Raw genomic sequence first — 21,238 nt, 5'->3', positions numbered from 1 at the left:
TGGAGTACGATCAAGTGTCACATCAGGAAAACGTAAAAACTCAACATTTATGCCTAGCGCATTATCCATATGGTGAACATAACTATACAATTTATCCAAACTGAGAACTTCTCATGTCAATATATTCAAGTAAAATAGGACCCTCTATGTTGTTCTGTCCTAGATAAAGCATAATTAAGTGTCATTGAGCCCAAATCGCCTTTAAGGTGTCATAATGGCTAAATAAGCCACATTCCAGCTTGGCTTTGGTAGGACCATTAAACCAATCGAGACTGAGCTAAGGCCACTTGATACTTGTTATTAGCTATGCTCTGGTGCCAACCTCCTAATTAGAAGACCAGTGTTGTAGCTTTTCGTTTTAAACCAGCTCAAACACTTGCAACAAACACCATATTATCTATATTATCAACACACTCTCTGTAGACATATCAGTAACTAATGTACTACTTCCATAACAATTAGGAATCACCTAACAAGTCATAGAACACATCTTCACAGGGAGGAAGTGAATTTGTCCTTTTTTGGATGAAATCTAACTTCTTCTTCAAGTGTCTACAGTATGTCCTGTTGATAACAACAATTTTACAATAATAACAAATGAGACACAAAATTGCTGAACTTAAATGAACATTTATTTAACACCTATGAATTATTCACTTGAACACAGAAAAATCTGTGAAAATAAAAAATGTTTATTGGCCTTGTGAGGGCAGGCGTTGGCCGATACCGATCATCTCAAAATGCCATTAATCAGCCCAATTAACCGACTGGCCGATTGATTAATTAGTCTACCACTAATTGATTCTGCCTAATCAAGTGCAACAAAAATGAATCTGTTTCATGCACAGCTGACATCAAAGTGGTTCTTAGAACAAAGCAAAGCAGCTGGCCTGCCCTCCGTCTTCGCTTTGCATTTCTTTGATCAATGCTCAGCTAATGAGAGTGGCTTCCTGAGTCAGTAATGAGAAGTCAGATCCATGCATTATACTACACATATGACATTAATTACCTTTAGAAGGAACAAAGTCCCAAGATCAATATGGATTGAGACGATGATACGGTATGATGCTGTGCTATCTTCTTCAACCACTGAACGTAGAGAAACCTGCCTGCTATCTCCATCTGTCTCTTTACACCTTCGAGTGGTTTATTACAAAACATAGCTTATATATTACAATTCAATATTTGCAAGGATAACTCATGAAAACACCACATGCTGTTTATTTCATAAAATGTGCTGCCCTCTGGTGGACACTCTTGCAGGAGTAAGCACTGATGGTTAAAAGTTAAAAGGCAAATGAAGCATCACCTCTATTAGTTGGAAGACAACAGAAATTACATTATGGATGTTTTGCTTAAAAAAAGACAAATACCTCCCTTTACTTCCCCCCAAATAGCTGATGAAGGTGAGGGAAATGCAAAAACTCATGGTTGTTTTCATGATCAATCACAGAGCTGGGATGATTAGTCTGTTAATCATTTAGTCCATCAACAGAAAAATCACTACTTTGCTAATTGATTAACTGATTAGGTTATTTTAAAGCAAAGGTGCCAAGCGTGACAATCCGTTGTTTTCACTGTGTCTTATCGGTTGATACATTTATTGTTTTAGGGTGTTGGATTAACAATTAACAAGAATTATAAATTGTCATTTTGGGCTTGAGGAAGGTATAATGGTCTCTTGAAACATGAGTCAGCAGGTATAGGTGTTCACATAGCAAAAATATTTAGCAATCCAGCGCAATATAGTCTCTTTTCCACTAGATGGCAACAAAGGTTGACTTTTCAGATGTCACGGCTCATACCATCAGCTCTCACATTGTCATCGCTTTACCTATCCTGCTTTTGATATCAAAAGGGAAGGCAGAAAAAGGAAATAGAGTATATTTAAAGGCATGCTTAGCAATTCAGATATCGATAGACATTCAGTGACTTGTTCAAAGAAACCTAATAAACTCCAAACTACTCAGTGGGGCCTTTGCAGCTGAGCCCACTGCATTTAACTTTTATATCACGTTATACTACAACATGCTTTTTTGGACGCCCTGCTTTGACATTGTATCTGGTGATGCCATTCAATGCCGCTCCACACAAACAGAAATGCACTATAAAACCAATATGGTACCACATCCTGTAAGATTAGTTTGATTTTAAATAAATCCCCTCCAGATGACCTCTCAACTCATAACTTTAGGAAGGGGAGGCTATATTTATCTCAATTGTGCTATTCTTTGAGTGCAACAATAATAGCATGACCCGCGACTGCTTCATGCTCTCATTTAATCCGTTTTTGGTCCGTTTCCATCCGAATGCTCCTTTTCAAATCAAAACTGTTACTGCGTTATCTTCAAAGCTAAAATGCGAGTACAGAATCAGGTTGACACATGTAGCAGCCATGCAGTCAGGGTGCTGTGAGATGCTATCTCACATGAGGGTGATGCAATTGGGAGAGGTCAACAGAACAGAAAGTAAGTCAAGAAGACAGGAAGTGTGCTTGTTTACATTTCTCGTTTAGTAGTAATATAATACTTTAATTCTACATAATAATCCATTATCATCCAAAAAGTGACACATACAGGCTATGTGATATTGATTATGTGTGTGCCTATACCTGATTATGTACCATATTCACCTCTTGGGGTCAAAATCCTCCACTGTTTACGTTTGTGTGCCGGGTCTCGACCCATAGTCATAACTTCCCCGGCTCTGGATCTCTGTTGGGACACTTTCCCAGTTTCTGGAGCGGCACAATTTCCCCACAATATCACAGAGATTCCAGAGACCTAAGCCCACACACACACATTGAAGTGAGAACACACCCACATGCAGTTTTGACACCCATATGTCACCCCACAAAAACAAACCGATGGAATGCGTTTCAACAAAAACAAGTGGCAGCAGCAACATGCACTCCTGTGCAGCGCATTCAAGCGAACTTAGAACGACGACGGGGCTGGGAATGATGTCTCTCTGTGTTTAAAAAAACAGAGAGGTCACATTGTTAAAGATGCTGTCACTGGAAAAAAACTGTACTAGATATTTACTGTCCTACACATTGTTCTAACATCTAACTAAACACGCACACACACTAATCTCAGACTAAGCCGCAACACCCAGCTGGGGGAGAAAGTGGCTTGTTCGGCACATTCCTTTGTAGTGGCACAGCACACAGCGAGGGAACATAAGAGTGATAGACACGAGGGTAAATGAGCGTGACATACATGGAGGGTAAACGTGTGGAGGGTTGTTGGGGTTAATATTCTTACAATTCAGAACCAAACCTACTCATTGAATCTGAATTCCTTCCTGAATCCTTTTTTGGTGGCACTAGTTAGATATCATATTTGTTTTTCAATATGCAGCCAATCTTCCAACCGATCTGGCAAATTTGCATAAAATATGTTCGATACAACCAAAATGTTGAGTCCCCAAATAACAAACATCTTCATTTTTAAAGATATCTGTACTTTATTCTGGCACATTCTGTATTACAAAAATGATGCAATTAATGTTGCTTAATTGATGCAAAACGTTGACGGATGGATAAATACAGAATGTAACACCTTGCCTTTCCGTTTCCAAACAAAAAACAAACAATTGTCCTGCACTAGAGTGGAAAGCTACAATGTTGCTCAACTACAAAATGTTTTTTTTTTTTGTCTTTGTCCTGCTAACTGTTTTTCCTTTAGCACATTACGGTGTTTACACACAGCAAGCAGCTGGGTCAAGCCCTCTCAGAGTTTGGTCTCGGGCAGTTTGTGGAAACATGTAGTGTTTGTACTCTAACAACTGAAATTATGTGTGGGGTCTCTCATAATCCTACTTCCAGCCATACAAAGCCATTTGTTAATTTCCAATAGCTCAAACTGGGATTGTAATTGTAATCTCATTGACTTTTGTGTGCATCACTTAAAATCTCTCAATGGCAGTCACTCTAACATCCATTCAATAAACTCATAACAACAAGCAAAAGGATTTTATTGCTTTTTTATGCAAATATTCAATTAAAGGAAACTGTTGATGCTGTCTCATGACCATACAAAAATAAACAAACCAGTCTATTTACTGAAGCAGTAACCTGGAAAACCGATGTGCAACATCACCGCTTGACAAAATAGCATAACAACAAAATGGGAGTCTCAAATCCGGATATTTGCTGGACATGTAATCTTAAAATGCTACGTTTGAAACAAGAAGTAATTGGTAACCAAGATGTGGACGTGTTTGCAAGAGTTATTACTTGAGCTCTTAAATAACCGGTCTTTAAACATATTGACCCATTTAACAGCATGGATATTTAACTAGCAAAAGGGCTGGAGGGAAAATAGCATTTAACACCGCAAACAAGAAAACGTTTAAAAACAATTCCCATATGTCGCAGGCTGCATCTCCGTGTTTGGAACGGCCAAGTTAATATTTGTTCGCATATATAACAGTCCTAAAGCTAGATACCACCAATGAGCACTGCAGCGCAGCCCTGACAGTTACGACGACATAAACCACCAGCCATATGGATGATCATTAAATGTAATTTAAGACACTTCACTTCAGTCATGTTTTCATTCTTCATTCTCAGTTTATTCATATATGGAGCAATCATTGGGTTTGAAGCTAAATCAACCAACTTCTTAAATGGACAGTGCTGAAGGCTATCTTTGCGACTTGAAGGATGAAAAACAATCTGTATTTGTTCAACCTGAAGGGAAAAAGTCTGTTTGTGTGTGTGTGGCTGTTATTATCACCAAAAGCAAGACATCCACATGGCACCAAAGTGTGTGTGTCTACTCTCTCTCCCTCTATCAACCCACCCAGACAGGATATGATGTAGGCAGTCGGGACTGTTGTTTTGGGAATCAAACCTAACAGACACTACTTTAGGTGATCTGTGCTTTCAAATAAAATGCAGCGTGCAAGAGTGGAAAATTAAACGTGGTCTGATTTAGATAAGTTTCAAAGTGGGATGAGTTAGTATTTCAGGTGTCTGGCTGGAGCAACAGTGCAAATGAATGAAATGTCCCAATGCAGATATTCCTGGACGTAGTGGCAACCTTCTGGCTTCAAGTCCAGCTATGAAAAGACACACTGAAGAGAAACAGGAAAGCACAGAGCGTCCCTAAGGAGGAAGAATGTGTTCCTGTCCCCAAAGACTACTCGCATTCTCTATTATGGGAAGATGATATATTTACAAGCATCTCTCAGCCCCAAAAACACTCAACCCAAACTGTTTTGGTAAAAAGGTGTGTAGTCTACGTGCGTACGTGCCTGCCTGTGTGTGTGCAGGGGTACGCATGGTCACTTACCACTTAGCCTGACACCACTTTGAGTCAAATAGAAGGACGCAGCAGGGCTCTAATTGTTAGACTCAACCAAAGGCAAACACTAAAATGCTTCTGGTTAAAGACACTCTTTGATCCCTGCGCCAGGTGTGTGTGTGTGTGTGTGTGTGTGTGTGTGTGTGTGTGTGTGTGTGTGTGTGTTTGTGTTTCACCGTTAAGCCTACTTAAATTAAGCCTTCCTTATTTTGTGTTAAATGTCCCTGACACTTAGTGGTACTGCAGTTTTAAAAAGATTGTAGGTAGATTGATCTGTGTATAGATTAAATTAACTCATTTTCAATTTTGTTTTGCATTTGTACCATTAACTCGTGTGATATCCCAAAAAGTATTTCCCATCCATCCCATTTATAATATTTTCCATCCTGTTCATTTTCCATCATGAACGTATGTAGAAACCTATATAAAACATAAGTTCATGGCTTTGTCTTGGTCTAAACCCCCTTTTTGTTTCCACTCTCTCACTCTCCCCTATTCTCTCTCAAATAGTCCATGCCTGATTGTCCCCCACCTTGTTTCTCACTTTTCTTCCATGGCAGATTTTCTTCTTTTTCCACTGTTAAAATCCCATTTTCTCCCTCTTTCTCTACTAGGGTGTGTGTGTGTGTGTGTGTGTGTGTGTGTGTGCGTGCATGCGTGTGTGTGTGTGTGTGTCTCGCTCTCTCTCTCTCTCATAATCCTGTGTTCTTTGGCTCGCTTCATTAGTTGTAGCAATAAACACAAGGAGCCACAGGATACCTCTAGAAAACTCCTCAACATGATTACTGCAGAGTCAGGCTTACGTGCCATAAAGTCTGTGTGTGTGTGTGTGTGTGTGTGTGTGTGTGTGTGTGTGTGTGTGTACGTGCGTGCACAGACAAGAAACAGTGTTCTCTTTTTTGCAAAGATGTACAAAATTTTACAACCGAACAATGCAATATATACAATATATTATCAGAATGACAGCCTATCTACATTAGTGTGACAAGATGTTTTAGGATGAAAAGAAACAGCATTTCTTTGATTTTTACCTAAATGGCATAGACTCCCTGATCTTCCATTGTGATGTCTTTATCTGCTGGATGCTAATACAAGTTTGTTTGCGACTGCATGTTTATGATGGCAATGACTCCCATGTGTTTTTAATGGGATGCATTCCTACTTTTTCATAGTTTTTTTTTATGATCCTGATGACAGTCCCCCTACAACTCTCCTTATTCACTGCTGCTCAGTGTTCTCAATGGATCTCTGGTGACCCCTAACAGGAGTAGCTCGGATGGTGTTTTGACAAGGAAAGTGCTGGCAACTCCCCCATTTTCAATAGGCTCATTATTAAAGCAGCGCTGCCTGGACTTAACTCAACCCGTATTTCTACGACCACAGAGGACCCATAAAAACACTTTGGCAAAGTCTGAAACCACAGTGCAGCATGGACATCAGCATGAGTACGAACCCCGTCTACACATGAGAAACTTTAGACAGTCCTTGGCTCTGTTGTGGCTATACATGAACCCATAAAAAGACAAATACATATCCATGTATTTATGCACGCACATTATACGATTGTGCACAGGTCAGAATAGAATCATAAGAACGCAGTCTACTGCGCAGGTAGACACGCTCTTCCTGCTACAATAAGCACACAAATATACAAGATATTTCAATGGAATTTAAAGGATCAATAAATGGGAATCAGAGCAGTTATAAAGCAGCAAATCACTATTTGTAAAGATACAGTGGAGTAACATAGGACTGGAGGATCATTTTATTTGATCATTTATCTTCTTTTGATGGAATCGTATCATTATTATATGTTTTATCGACGTATTATGATTCACAATTACGCCATCTAAATTAATAATAATAAACACATACTAACTCAAATTTGTGTTGGAAAAATCTGATCACTTTGTCCTGGGTCTCCTCTCCGTCTCACTCACTCTGTTCCTCCGTCCTCCATCTCTCTCTAACTTTCGCACTCTGTCTTGCTCGTTTACCTTCTCCGGCAATTTCCATGGCTATAACTTTAAAGTAGATGCCGACTCTGCTCAGTATGCACACGCACACGCACGCACACACACACACACACACACACACACACACACACACACACACACACACACACACACAGAGAAGCCTCAGTCATTCTGTCTGTCAGGAATATGGGGAGCAGAACTAAGAGAGAATAAATCATTATTTTCCGCAGTAAGGGGCCTACCCTGAACAAAGGGCCTGTGTGCGTGTCTGTCTATTAACATATTCATTGAGCAAATCATTCATCCTTCATGGATAAGAGGCATTACATTTCAAACCAAACAGAGGCGAGCAACATCCAAGAACAATTTTCCGATAAAGTCATATACTCTTGTGCCACTGCAACTATTGATTTTTTTTTCTTCACTTTTTCTCGTGGCAGAGAAAAGAGAGAGAAAATCACATAGTAAGCCCAACACCTTATCATCTGTGGAGTATCCACATCATTTTAAAGCAATTAAAGCACATTATAGCTTGAGACGAACCATCGCTGATGTAAGGTCATGTGCACAATAAAGTCTAATTACCTCCCGCTGCAACATATTTCTTTTAACTCTTAAAAAGGGAAACCTTAGTAACCCCTTGGTTTAGATGATCATGGAAAACATGCACACATTAATTGTGCTGACTAACACGGCAGACTTACTTAACCTTTTTGCACTGCTGCAGTTTTCTCTTACTGGGGGCATGTGAGAACAAAAATAAAAACTTTTCAAGACCTGAGAAGCCTTGAATCTACATTTTCATCCACCTTTACAGCACATTTGAGTCTTTGAAGTATGGAATGCTTCCATTATGCCTTTGGAATTAACTGAAGTCTTGTGAGGTCTGTGTGACATTCTCTTACCTGCTGTAGCTTAACTCCAACAAGACGTAGTATCTCCCTGCAGATGCTGAATTCTTCTCCAATACCACGCACAACGATTGGCCACATATCGTTCTTGCTGGGTTTCCGTATCCTCTGATTAACAACCTCCTCCAAGACCTCCTCTGAGATGCGACCTGACGGCAGCGTCTTGACAATCGCTCTGGTTCCAGTACACACTGACTTGGTCATCTTACGGGAAGAAGGAAAATATTTCAGCAGGTTTGTAAACTATAAATAAGGAACAATGTCAGGAGTGATAAAACTGAAGGCTTGATTTGTTCAAGACGCCAAAACCATTAGAAAAGGAATCTTGCATGTAAATACCTTTTGATTATTCTTGAAAAAGCGCCTCACAAGGACAGTGGAACGCTCTTTACGGTTCCTGATAAACTCTGCATTATCCAAGAGACCCTCGACATCTCCCTCGTCACTGTTTCTGCCCCCGCTGCAAGTTCTGGTCACTCCTGAGGAGGACTTCTCATCATTCCTCAGGGTGTTCTTCATGGTTTCTAGAGACGCTCGTCTTGGAAAGAGTTTCTCCAGAGAGTCTTTGTTCACCCTGGGCCTTCTGTTGAGCCTCTCTAAACTGGAGTAGCCATCTTTGGGATGGTGCCGGTGGATGTGCCCATTCTGTTGACGCCGGCGGTGGTTGGGAAGCGGGGAACTACAGGGAGATGCCACGGAAGAGTTTGGTTCACTCGATGGACTGCACCGAGATGAGAGGCGGGGTGATGTCTAGAAGCAGAAAGCACATCTAAATTAGCAGTATCTCAAATGTAGTGGGGTAACGCATCTCATTTACAGTGGAAGACTAACACCGCCTTATTGTAGTAGCTAAATGCATACTTTGCATAATTTGCAGATAACCAGGGCAATTTCCTCCTTTATTACCTTGTAGAAAGCCAGCATAGACACAGGCAAGCTGCTGCGACGGATGTGTCGCTCGTCGGGCTGGGAGGGGCTGGGCCAGAGGCTCGGACTGTGAACGGGGCTGGAGCTGGGAGTCGGACTGGATCTGGGACTGTGGCAACAATGGATGTTTGGACTCGTGTAAGGGTTAGGTAGGTTGCAAGAACAGCGGGTGCTGCCAGTTCTGTTTTTGCCTGCATCCACACCCTCTCCATGGTCATCCAGCTGGCACGGAGATTTCTCTGAACTTTTCCCAGGTATCAGAGTAACTGTGTCAGTTATTCCTTCGGTTTTCTTGCCACACCAGACCTCTGGATAAAGTCTCTCTTTGCTACTCAGGAGTTTTGAGCTGCAATCCAAGCAATCGTATTCCTCGTCCAAAAGTGTCCCTTGCCCACTGTCACACGGCAACTTCCTATATAAGAGGAGGGAAGGGCTGCTTTGCTGTTTTGAATGCCACAGTTGGTCAGAGTATCGCCATACTTCCTGGCTGTCATTGGTGTGTCTGGCTTCTCTGCTGGGTGTGCTCCCAGTAGATGGAGGAGAAGCACGCTGAGCCAGGACTACAGCCCCGACCTGTGTCTGATTTTCTTCAGTAGCCATTGCGTCTCCCTGAAACTTTATCTTTTGCAGCTCTGAAAACAAATAAGTACAAATAAGGAACACAAGCAGGAGAAAATCAAACAGCATTTAGAATCAACTTGGCTTACGCCCTTAATTAATCTAAAATTGGTTTCATTAGACCCGATCGGTGTTGGAAACATTAGACAAGCACTTTTGAGAAGTGATGTCTTCCATCTCAATCGGTTTCTACGTAGAGCAGCAAGAGGAAATTAAATTTGCAGACTTCAAAACCCATATATTGTGTAAGATGATGGCATTGTCATGTTTCTAACTCAAGTGGCCTACATGACCAATGATGGTGAGTTTTCCCTGAATGGAGCTAGCAGGGATTAAAGTACATTTCTCTGTTGTAGCTTCACCTTGTGACTGGCTGACTTGCACCATCATTGTTATCAAACCGTCTGTGTTTTAGTTCAGTTCAAACTACTCACTTAGATGAAGAGAGAGATCCACTTTCTAAACAACCTTCCCACCTTTCCTTTTCCATTTCAGTGTACAATCACGGTCCGAAGGCCTGTGCTCCGGCAAATAATAACTCCAGCTTCCAGTGACCTCCAGGGACTAAGACAACTTGTCCATACAGAGTGTGCTCTGTGTGCGTTTTGTGTGAGTGTTGTAGAGACAGAAGCTTGTGCAGCTGTACAAACCGCCAGATAGAGAACCCACGGCGGCGACCCTGGAGGACCGAGGAATTTCCTTGATAGTACGCTTCACAGTGACAGCTTACAAGGCCATGTGTGTGCCTGTGTGCACTAGCCCTGATTGCTCTGGACATGTATCTGTGCCATAGTTATCCACTTGCAGGCCCTGAGACAGAAAACAAGAAAGACAAACAGTATAAGAGAGCTAGAAAGTAAAAAAAAAACTGGAATGAACAAAAACATGTTTAAAAAGATTCAAGTTTTCTCTCATTTCCTTCTGTGCTTTTTTTGTCATCACATCGGCTTTCTTATCTATAACTATTCAACTAAATCACTGCACAGCGTGACCCATTGTGACCGAAACAACTGAAACAACAAACACTGAATTTTAGCGGGAAGGGAAAAATGCACTCATTTCACACCCATAAAGGCGACCAACTTTCTGGGGCAATAAGAATACAACCAGTAACTGTATATTTATCTCCATTTCCTTCGATGATGTATGAGGAGTACGACGTGTTTTGGGATTGGTATGATTAAATAATTGAGTTCACAAACTCCTGGATGCTTACACACTGAGGCCACATGTAGTCAGGCATCGTCCCAGTCACATGTGCTCAGTGTGAACCTGCTCTCTGTGAACAGCTCTCAGTGATGTGATGCTAACGTAAAATTACTTTAGAATAGGGGGACCCTGGTGGTTTAGAGGTTATACTGTAGTGCTGCTGATCATAAACGTAAGCGTCCCAGACGTACATGTGACCTGGACTGTGTGTCACATGTAATTCCCCATCTCTCTCTCTCTTTCTACCCCTTTTCCTGCCATCTACTATCAATAAAGGCATACAACCCCAAAAGTACTTGAAAAAACAAAAACAACCTTAGATTAAACTAAGAAATATAGTAACAAAATACAGATGGCTATAAATCTTTCTGGATTCCAGAAAGTGTTTGCAATCACGGTTCATTTCTCCGTGTAAAGTGTTAGATATAACAACATGCTTTGAGTTTACAATGCTTGTAAATACATACAAAGTTTACACAATCAAACACTGACACTCCCTTAAACGTCCCTCCTCCTCAACTACAAACACTGGTTAATGCAATGAAGGTATTTGACTACAATTATCACAAACAGCTTCTTTTTTTTTTATATATATATATATATACTGTCCTGCAAGTCTTGAAATACAAGACTCTTGTGTTGAATGAAAGCACATACTGTTTAAAAAGAAGCCAATTATGCAAACTCAGTAGAAATGCCAGTTGGAAAAGAGAAAAGGTAATGATGTCGCTATGAAACTGAGCAGTGCACATTCGGTGACTGGCTTCCATCACACACAGCTCTACATTAAATAGGAGTTGATGTCTCTTTAGGCTGAGACGCAGCAAAGCAACATCAAATAACCGGCGGTGACGAGGGCCAACTGTTGCGTCGCCTCGCGTCGCCGGTGTCTTGGCCAAAAAGTTGCACTCGAACACACCGCAAAGACTACAGCCAACGGCCAACTAGCTAGTGGGTTCTGCATCTGCATGAGAGGGAATAACTGTCCATAACAGAAGGTAGCACTCAAAAACGGACACCAGAAGACCTTGGCCTGCTGATCTACAATCAACCATTGTTATGATAAACATATGATATGTGTGGGATATACCACAAAGACTAGTGTGACAGATGCTAACCGACGGCCCGAAATGAACGATGACCTATCAGGGTTAAAGTTTATCCTATAGACATACGTACATAGGTTAATAAATCAAAGCTGGGCAGAGAATAGTTGCGCACCCTGCTGACATGAAATACATTAATATCAGACACTCACCCACAACATGCACGCATACTAATTGTGTGGTCTTTGTATCGTCAATGGTGGCCAGTGATGTACGAGTCCAAAATACTAGTGCCCGAAACCTCCTAATTGGAGCGACCACAGCGCTTGTTTCGTGGCCAAAATACATGGGCCACAGTCGAAATCTGGGACTGACCCTGAGAGGGAGGACCAACTCCACATTTAGTGAACATGCATGAGTGTGGGAGAGAAAGACAAATACAAATAGGGAGGGAAAGGCTCAAAAGGGAAGGAAAGGGCTCATGATCCTTGGTAAATCAAGCAGTAAAGGCATTCTCATGCTCCCAACCACCCACACACAAACACACACACTAACACATAAACACACTGACAAACATGTATGGAAAGATATGCTCAAATTTGCTGGTACCCTTATAGCTCATTAGAATAATGGCGCACTTGCATGCCTTTGGCATTTCAGAGAATAAAAAGGCAGATGTGAAAAGAGATTAACTATTGTTTTTGCTACAAAAATATTTTGAAATGTCCTGGAATTGTTGGAAACTATCATAAATAATTGGATTATAGTGATATTTCAAACAAATTGGTATCTTTAAGCGAGAGCTGTGGAAATTCCTCCATTCTAAAATGCATGGCGATGCCGATGTGAACGACTGCATCGATGCAGTGACAGAACATAATCAGGACCTTGGTTTCATTCCCTGTCTCTCCTCTACTCTGATCTCTGTTCCACCAATGAGAGAGCAGAGGGTTGGCAGTCCCCTAGCTATGAGTAAGCAACTAAATAAAGTCTGCTAAGCTAAATCAAGCAGTGTAAAATACCAAAAGGCATTCAGTGCCTTGTCTTACACCTGCTATGTCAAAACATTATTTTAATACACTTAATGCAGGATGATTTATGTTTCAATTGTGAAATGTTTATACACAAAAAAGCAAAATCTAAAATAATTGAGGATGCTGAACACCGAGACTCGAAGAGCAAGGAGGTAAAAACAAAACAAAAACGGACTGGAATTTGCTTTAAAATGTATTTTAACAAACCACAACCCTTCTGAGAGAATGCCCTTTAGACAGATGTATATAATAAGTTCACAGATAAAAAAAAAAAGATAAGCTTTCAAAGAGAACACCATACCTACAGTGATTACGCTCATTACACTTTGGGGCAGCTTAGCTGCGCCTGGCACAGGGTGCCTTGAGATCTGTGCAGGGCACAGTGAAATCTCAAGACTATCAAGGCATTCTAGAGCGAAACGCACTGCCAAGTGTCAGAAAGTTCTGTGTTTCAGGTCATGGGCCCTCCAAAAAGATAGCGATCTATCTGAAGTAATGCGTCATGATGTGATTCCCGTCAAACATCTATGGAAAGAGCTGAAACTTGCAGTCTGGAACAGTTTACTCAGGTGGGGCGAACCTGTTAACTTTTGCCAGTTTCACATTATTTCGGAGAGAACGGTGCATTCTTCATTTTTTTGTAGAGGGCTACCAACGAATTTGAGGAAGTCTGTATATCAAGATGTCTGCGCTGGATGTCTGCAGCCTCTTTTCAAGGCACTGTGCTACGTTTACACAGACAAAACTTCAGCCAAAGGGAGGAAACAGACAAGTGCCCCATTCATGAGCTGACACTGGCATCTAACCTTTATATGACTTCCTCTTCTTTACATATATGTGGTAACATTTTGAAGACATTGAGTTTATAGCTTAGAGAAGATGACCATTGATGCTTGGACATTTAGAGTTGTCAATGCTTGATTTAAGCTCATTTTGTTCAGGGCTGAAGATTGTTTTAATACATCTACAATGGCCTTTAAATCAACTGAATCCGGCGCTACACTCCAGGCAGGTTTTACAAACAAAACAAACCTACACTTATAAGAATGTGGTTATATATTTTATTTTAAATAGGCTTTAATAATCAATATGGATAAAGGATAAAAAAAATACCTTATTTTGCATGACAAATATGAATAAAATACTCAATGGAAAGTGGGTAATATTGCCTCCATAGTATCAGTAAGTTATCTAATTTAAGTAAACATAATACCAAAACAAAAAAAAAACATTAAAAAGAAACAAACATGTGGTATATAAGCTCAAATTATTTAACCAACTACAAGTCGCAAGGTAAATAATGGATTTCATGAGTCAGTTGTACAATAAGCCTGTGTCTGAAATCGAAAGACTGAAACACGTGGGAGCAGTTTGCCTGGAGCTACACTGGGGAGACACCTTAAGACTTGACTGGTATGCTGAACAAGTTTTCTCACAACACCTCACACAACATAGGGCCATTTTCACCTCAGTTTATAAATGTTTGAAGGAGAAATCGAAACTACGTCTGAGCACAAAATAAATAAATCAAGGAGGCTTTAAGAAAGGCTGTCCCTTTATCAGCAACAGATGTCAGATTACAATTTGAGCACTCAGTACTCTACTCTCACCTGCATGTGTCACAGTCAAACAGGTCGAACCAGATGTATCAAAAGTTGTCAAAGTACATGTTTAGCTACTACATGCTGGATATGAACAACCTTTTGGACTCTCAAAATTTGTGTCAATTAGCTGTCTGTTCTTTCTGCATACCTGTATGATTTGCTAAGGGCACCAACCTGTAATTGAAGGCGTAGTTATAAAAAGAGAGACTAGTGTATATAATTATCAGTGTATATGTGTAGATGGGATATCCGTCTATTTACTTTACGTTAGACACTTAAGTATTTATTCATGCATATGTGGCGGTACAGATGTTAGCTGTCACATGAAGGCTGATGTCATTCGAGGACACAAACTGACACGTATACGTGTTAGGGTGTGAGCCTGGGCGAGGAGTTGCATCCTGTAGCTTTAAATCCTGAAGCCATGTGCCGAGGGGCATGATAGACAGCTGTGCTTGCCATCCGGCTAATTTAACAACATGCTGAAATTAGCAACCGGATAGCGTTTCCCACACTGTGGTTACTCGAAATGGAAGCATGTGGACTTGAAGTAAGTTTGAGTTTGATTTTACATGTGCTACAGTTCATTTAGTCTTCATGCTCATGGCTGTACTTATTTATAGAAATGGCAAATTAAATGGCGATAATAAAGACGTCTCAGCACCACCACCACACCAGACAAGCTTTGTGGTTATCAGAAAGTTAAATTTAAAAATACACACTAGAGAACTGCTATCAATAAATAAATAGTGATTAAATATCTGTAGTTAGTAACTCCTCACACACACACACACACGGTTCAAAGTATCTCTTGTTATCAGTTGAACTGTGACCCTGTCCGGGAAAGCAAACGTCTCTCTCAGCCTAAATCTCAGCCTTGGGCTAAAAATGCAGACACACAGAGACAGAGACAGAGACAGAGACACACACACACACACACACATATATATACATACACACACCAGGAAACCAGGTCACTCAGAGTTACAAGTGCACTGACCAAGAAACCCCTCAGTTACTTCTACTTCACTAGTTGTATTATAAACACAATACCGTCTATTACATGACATTCATAATACCAGGCTTTTTCTCAAATGTTATTAAAAAAATAAGAACTATAATAAGGTACATACAGAGTATAATTTTGTAGTATAATAAGTATAATTTGTAATTTGGTAATACTTACATTAATGTAGGCAATAAGCCTTGAAAAGTCTTCTATAAATCCAAAGGTCCAGGTTTTCCAGGTGAATTCCCGCTCGCTATCTTCTTGTCAACTGGGTGAGACAGAGAGAGAGAGAAAGAGAGTGACTATGACAGAGAACCACATGAGGGACGGGCCTTCAGAAGTACAGCAGCCAATCAGAAAGGGGTATTGAAGTTTGTTGATATAAACGGTTCACCTTGACAGTCATCTGACTTGACAGTTGCATCACAACACAAAAGGAGTGCAGTGACACACATATCCGTCTCCTCAAATATTTGTGAATGGTTTCTGTTATTAATTAAATACTTTATTTATGTCGGTAAAAATACACAACTTTTTGAATGAGTGATGATTCGCTTCGTTGCTGAGAGAAAAGACCTTTACACATCGGGGTTGTTTTTCCGTACGATTAATTCCATACTATCTTGATCTATTTGAATCTTTTATAGAAAAGCTGTGGGTATGAACATTTTGACAGGATGTGTCCATGGCAACATCACATAGCCATTAGGACGGAGCAACTGGAGATCAAGGCTCAAGGTGGCACATTTCAGGTGCAGCTGGACCGTGGTTGTGCCTCCTGCCGTGGCCACTGCTGCTATCATTACTTAGTCATATTTCTATTGTTTACAATGCTAACATTTCACGGGTCCCAAGATAGAGGATGCCGTATGATGAACAGATTGTGTGGACCTCTGATGCAAACTGGTGTTAATGAGTTTGTTTCTCAGGAACGAAAAAAGTCCTAAATCATTGTTTATCCCCTCAACAGGAGGCCTTCATGCTCACATAAAAGCCTTTTTCTAATGTTCATTCATGAGGGATTATTTCACAACTCATCCAAATGATGACTCATGGGCTGGTATGTGATTAGGTCCAACTTCACAGTGCAGGGAAGTAGAACACAATCAGTGAGGTGGAAAGTGGCATTGTGAATTACTGGTTTAAATCTTTGTGCGTCTTATTTTTCATTTTAAAGCTTACTTTGAGACTACACAGTCAGCGGAGTGAAGAAATAGAAAGAGGGAGAGAGAGAGAGAGTAAATGATATGGAAAATCTAAAAGTGTAAAATGGGAGCTGCATTGAAATGTCACTTATCCTCCTGAGCCTCCAAAATACTCCGCTAAATACTTCACGCTAGATTCAGCATTGGATCTTTAGCATTCCACCAGCATAATAAGCAGGTCAGGGAGGGAAGGAATCCCCCTTTTTGTTGTGGAGGGGCCATGGAGGAAAAAAAAGAAGAAAGAGGCAGTATAATAGAGTGACGCTCCAACTGGTGTCATTCAACTGCAAAGAAGCAGTCACACAGATTATGTTTTCAGTCAAAAATGCTTTGATGGTGCCAATAAAATGACTACTAGCGCTACAACAACAACTAATTTGAATTCCATTTATAATCTAATAATCTCCAAGAAGTGAGTCAAAGTAATAAGTAAAAGGGGAAAAAACGTGTGATGCACTGATACATACTTGGCTTTGCTATCAGTCTTATTCCTGCCAAAAAGCACTGGATTGGCTATTAAAAAAAATATTGAGTTTCAAATATGATAGACAAGTATTCCCTGCACTTTATAATGGTTAAGTGAATGGCAAAAGAGAAGAATCAAAACAACAACAACTAGTTTCTGTTTTGCATCACATTCTTTGACAGGAATCTAAGCCAGAGTGCACTTATTAAGAGTTTATATGTAAGAATGTGAATGAGGTGCAAAGTAGGGTAGATAGGCAAGGCAAGGAAAGGCAAGGCAAGGACACTTTATTTCTATAGCACCTTTCAACAACAGGGCAAATTTAAAGTGCTTTACATAAAACTAAAAAGCATTGGAGAAAAAAAACATTAAAACAAGCCAATAATAAAATAAAGTTTAACATTTAAAAATATAAATAAATTAAAAAGAAATAAAAACAAGAATATCAAGGAATAGAAAAATACAGTGCAGCATAAGAAGTTTATAGATAGTATTGTTTACTGAACACTGATAATGTTGGAGAACTGTATTGGAAATCATACCCCCTTCATGTAAAGGAAACCCCCAGCTCTCGCTCTCTTTAACACAGGGGGTCAGAGAAGAAAAGACACATCATATGACTACAATAGAATCACATTCCATAAACTGGTCACAGTTGAAAAGAACAGACAGATTTTACCATGCAGTGCAAAGACCTAGATAAAAGGGAGCGATCGGTGCAGTTGGAAAGTAAGAAAGAATCTTTGTGTTGTATAATAGAAAGGAAAAAATGCTAATAAAATCTACGTCCCCTGAATCTTTCTGATGGCCACATGCTGTATGCAAGTCTCGATTTGGTTGTTTGCACTGTTGGCAAAACGTCTGTGTGTGTAGGAGGGTTTTAATCTGGCTGAAAGAAAATCGGTCCAGGTTTCTCATCGAAAACGTGCGTGGTTTCTGTACCAGACTCAAACCTTAACCACTGCAGCATTTAATGAGTCGTAATACTGCAAACACCTCATTGTATTCCAAATCATCTAAATAAACATTAGTTCTTTTGAGCTGGAGTCACACATGGGAGTCAGCCGTGAACAACAAACTAGAAGACAAGGTAAAAACATCCGATTATATTCAATGTACCTCTAATAATGATCAATTTGTACAATGGGAACAACTGAATAGCGCCTTGAATCCTGACCTAATTAACCTAAAGTGCTCGAATTAGCCCAAACCCAGTGGGTCGAGCCCAACCAGCTTTGGGCAGAGACTCAGCAACCCTGAACTTATTTAGACATTACCCAGTGGAGCGGTATGGGACAACACGAATTACCCTGCCAGCTACCTAATACAAAGTCTACCTAATGTGTACAGAGCCACTCATTTTCCGGAGAATCCACAGCGAGTGCGTTCATGACATTTCCATGCGACTGACACAAAACCGGTAGCTAAGAATGACAGGTGATTCTTGAGAAGAGGCAATGTAAACCTAAACATCCTGGAAATCTTAAACAGTGTGACGTGTCAGGATTCGGTGGGGAAATTAAGGCTCCGTGATCAAGCCGCCAGGAGAGCTCATAAATATAGAAAACGCATTTTAAAAGTTAAAATGGTGAGACATCAACCTGCAATCTGTTGCAGTTTACCTTTGGTTTTCAACAGGGCCTCCTCCTCTGCCAGTAACAACGTGGAGAGGCCAGTTACTCTGAGAACACTGCTGCAAACAGAACAGAGTTTTCATGCAAGCAACCTGGAGAACATATGGCTTTGATTAGAGGGCAGGGCCGAGAGAGACGCCAGTGGAAAGTGCAAAGAACGAGCGAGAGAGAGAGGTTCTATGTGTGTAAGAGATACGTTTGTGCACTAGCGTAACAACAGTTGGAGAGGGCTGACTCAAGGGGTGACTGTATCTTAATGTGTGTGTGTGTGTGTGTGTGTGTGTGTGTGTGTACACACCCCTTAACAAGACTGAAAAAAGGATGACTCAAAAGGGGGAAACCACTGAACTGAAGAATTAAATGAGTGCCAGTGTTTGAATTTGTGTGTGTGTGTGTAATAATCTAATGAAATATTGGTGGATATGGCAATCACAGAACATATGCCTTAGCCCAACTACAATCAAGAGTTCAAAGACGTTTTCATTCTTTGCAGCTATTAATTAATCAAATCCCAGTTGTTTCCCAGACAAGACAAAGTCAAAACCGGTTCATATCAGAGAATAGTTCAAATGAGGGAAATCTGGAACACTGAAGCCTGGTCATGTTACCTGGCTTATATACATATGATTACATACAGTTATTGCTTTGTTCTGGGTTATTCCCTTGGCCTAAAATTTGTTCACGTTTGCAAATGTTGCCAAGAAAACTGCATGCGAAACAGCGTGAAATACGTGCAAACAACAGCAGTGCTGACAAGAGCAGAACAGCGTCGATCTGAGGAGGAACCGATGGCTGGAGGCTACCCTTTTGTGATGATAAGCAACCAGCATTATTAGTGCTGGCAAATGCCATTTTCTCCTTGCACACAAGGACGAGCACCCGCATGTTTGTGTATACAGACAATGCAATACACATTCCTGCCATCAGTGCCATGCTATCCCACTGCCACTGCCGCCAGTCGGTGGAGGTAAATAACATCGCAATGCACGAGAAAAGACAGAGAAGAGTACTAATGAACCTGGATGTAACAATGCATTTAAAAAACGTTGAAATTCATTAACACTTTTGTTAGACCTCGAAAAATTGTGCAATGCATATGAGAGAAACAATAACCATAACTTTTTTTTACAAAAATCCCCATAGGGCGTCTTTAATTCACATGTAATCAACGTGCAGCAGTTGCTTGAAAACTTTACTTTGTATAAAACTGACTTTATATTCCATATGTTATATCTTAGTTTGTATAACATTTGTTTAGTTTGGCATTTAAACTGTTTTTTTTTTCCAACCGTACTCACTGACGAGGTGTGTCTGTGGGCGCGTGCATCCCTGTGTCGTTGCACAAATGCGTGTGATGTACTGCTCTGTGTAATTGTCCATGTGTCATAGGTTTTTATTGCTATTATTTATCTTTGTCCCTTCTGTAACATGCTGTCCTGTTGACGTGTGGATGTTATAATTGTGACCTGCCAAGGAGTCCCTTGGCAGGTCACAATTATAGCATCAACACACGGATGACAATTAACCTTAAGGTTAAGGTTAAGGCTAGCTCTGGTACAATGCATTGAATGATGAAAACGTACACGGTCACTTACAAATAAAATCCATTCTAGAAAAGGAAGCACTCAGCAAAAATAATGTGTTCCACAATTTGTAAAGTTTAAAGATCAAAGGTCAATTATGGGTGCAAATTAACACTCTTCTGACAGCAGACACTAGAAGAACTGGAGCCGCTCCACAGCCATAGAAATGGGAAGCACGGACGTTTAACACGTCCAACCTGTCTCCCATCCCCGTCAGCTCCAGATTTCTATCTCAAGACATCGCCATGCCTTCTCTCAAACCGCCGCATCAAAATACGCCCTGATGCTGGCAGGGCACAAATGATGAGCGGAGGTTGAATAAATATGCATGTGATGCAACGTGGTTGTAACAGTTGTGCGTGTTGTCTTTTCTCCTGGCGGCCTCTCACTTTGTATTGTAAACACGTTGTCCTACTCGTGTGTCGAGCTGTCATATGGGCTGTTTTTCCCCAAAGGTTGTTCATGTGCCTCCGAACAACACACAGACAAAGGCAATTCCTGTTAGCGATGGTGATCTGGATCTGATTAATATAAGCTGTATTTCACCTTCAAAGCAACCCTCTGCTGCAACATCATCACATACTTAAAGAGTTTGAGGTCACCAAGGTGACCAAGGGATGCCTCAGGGACTCTGCCTAAGTAAACAATAACACGACCTGTCAAACTGAGGACTTAACACGCGATTTAAAGTGAATGAAAGTGCA

At 40.6% G+C, this 21,238-nt stretch overlaps 1 protein-coding gene across 2 annotated transcripts in view; it reads right to left on the bottom strand.

The window, feature by feature from the left end:
• plce1 (phospholipase C, epsilon 1) overlaps positions 1-21,238 on the bottom strand; it is a 70,991-nt gene that overhangs the window by 49,107 nt on the left and 646 nt on the right. For both annotated transcript variants that reach the window (XM_084040512.1, XM_084040513.1), the window contains exons 2-6: positions 15,824-15,914; positions 10,395-10,554; positions 9,106-9,758; positions 8,539-8,949; positions 8,194-8,403 (exon numbers count right to left, since the gene is read on the bottom strand). In XM_084040512.1, coding sequence (XP_083896638.1) covers positions 8,194-8,403; positions 8,539-8,949; positions 9,106-9,726 — 1,242 coding nt within the window. In that variant the 5' untranslated portion in view covers positions 9,727-9,758; positions 10,395-10,554; positions 15,824-15,914. The remainder of the gene's footprint in view (positions 1-8,193; positions 8,404-8,538; positions 8,950-9,105; positions 9,759-10,394; positions 10,555-15,823; positions 15,915-21,238) is intronic.

The sequence above is a fragment of the Eutrigla gurnardus genome, assembly GCF_963514095.1.
Source record: "Eutrigla gurnardus genome assembly, chromosome: 22".
Lineage (NCBI taxonomy): Eukaryota > Metazoa > Chordata > Actinopteri > Perciformes > Triglidae > Eutrigla > Eutrigla gurnardus.
This window is presented reverse-complemented; position numbering and strand designations above follow the sequence as displayed.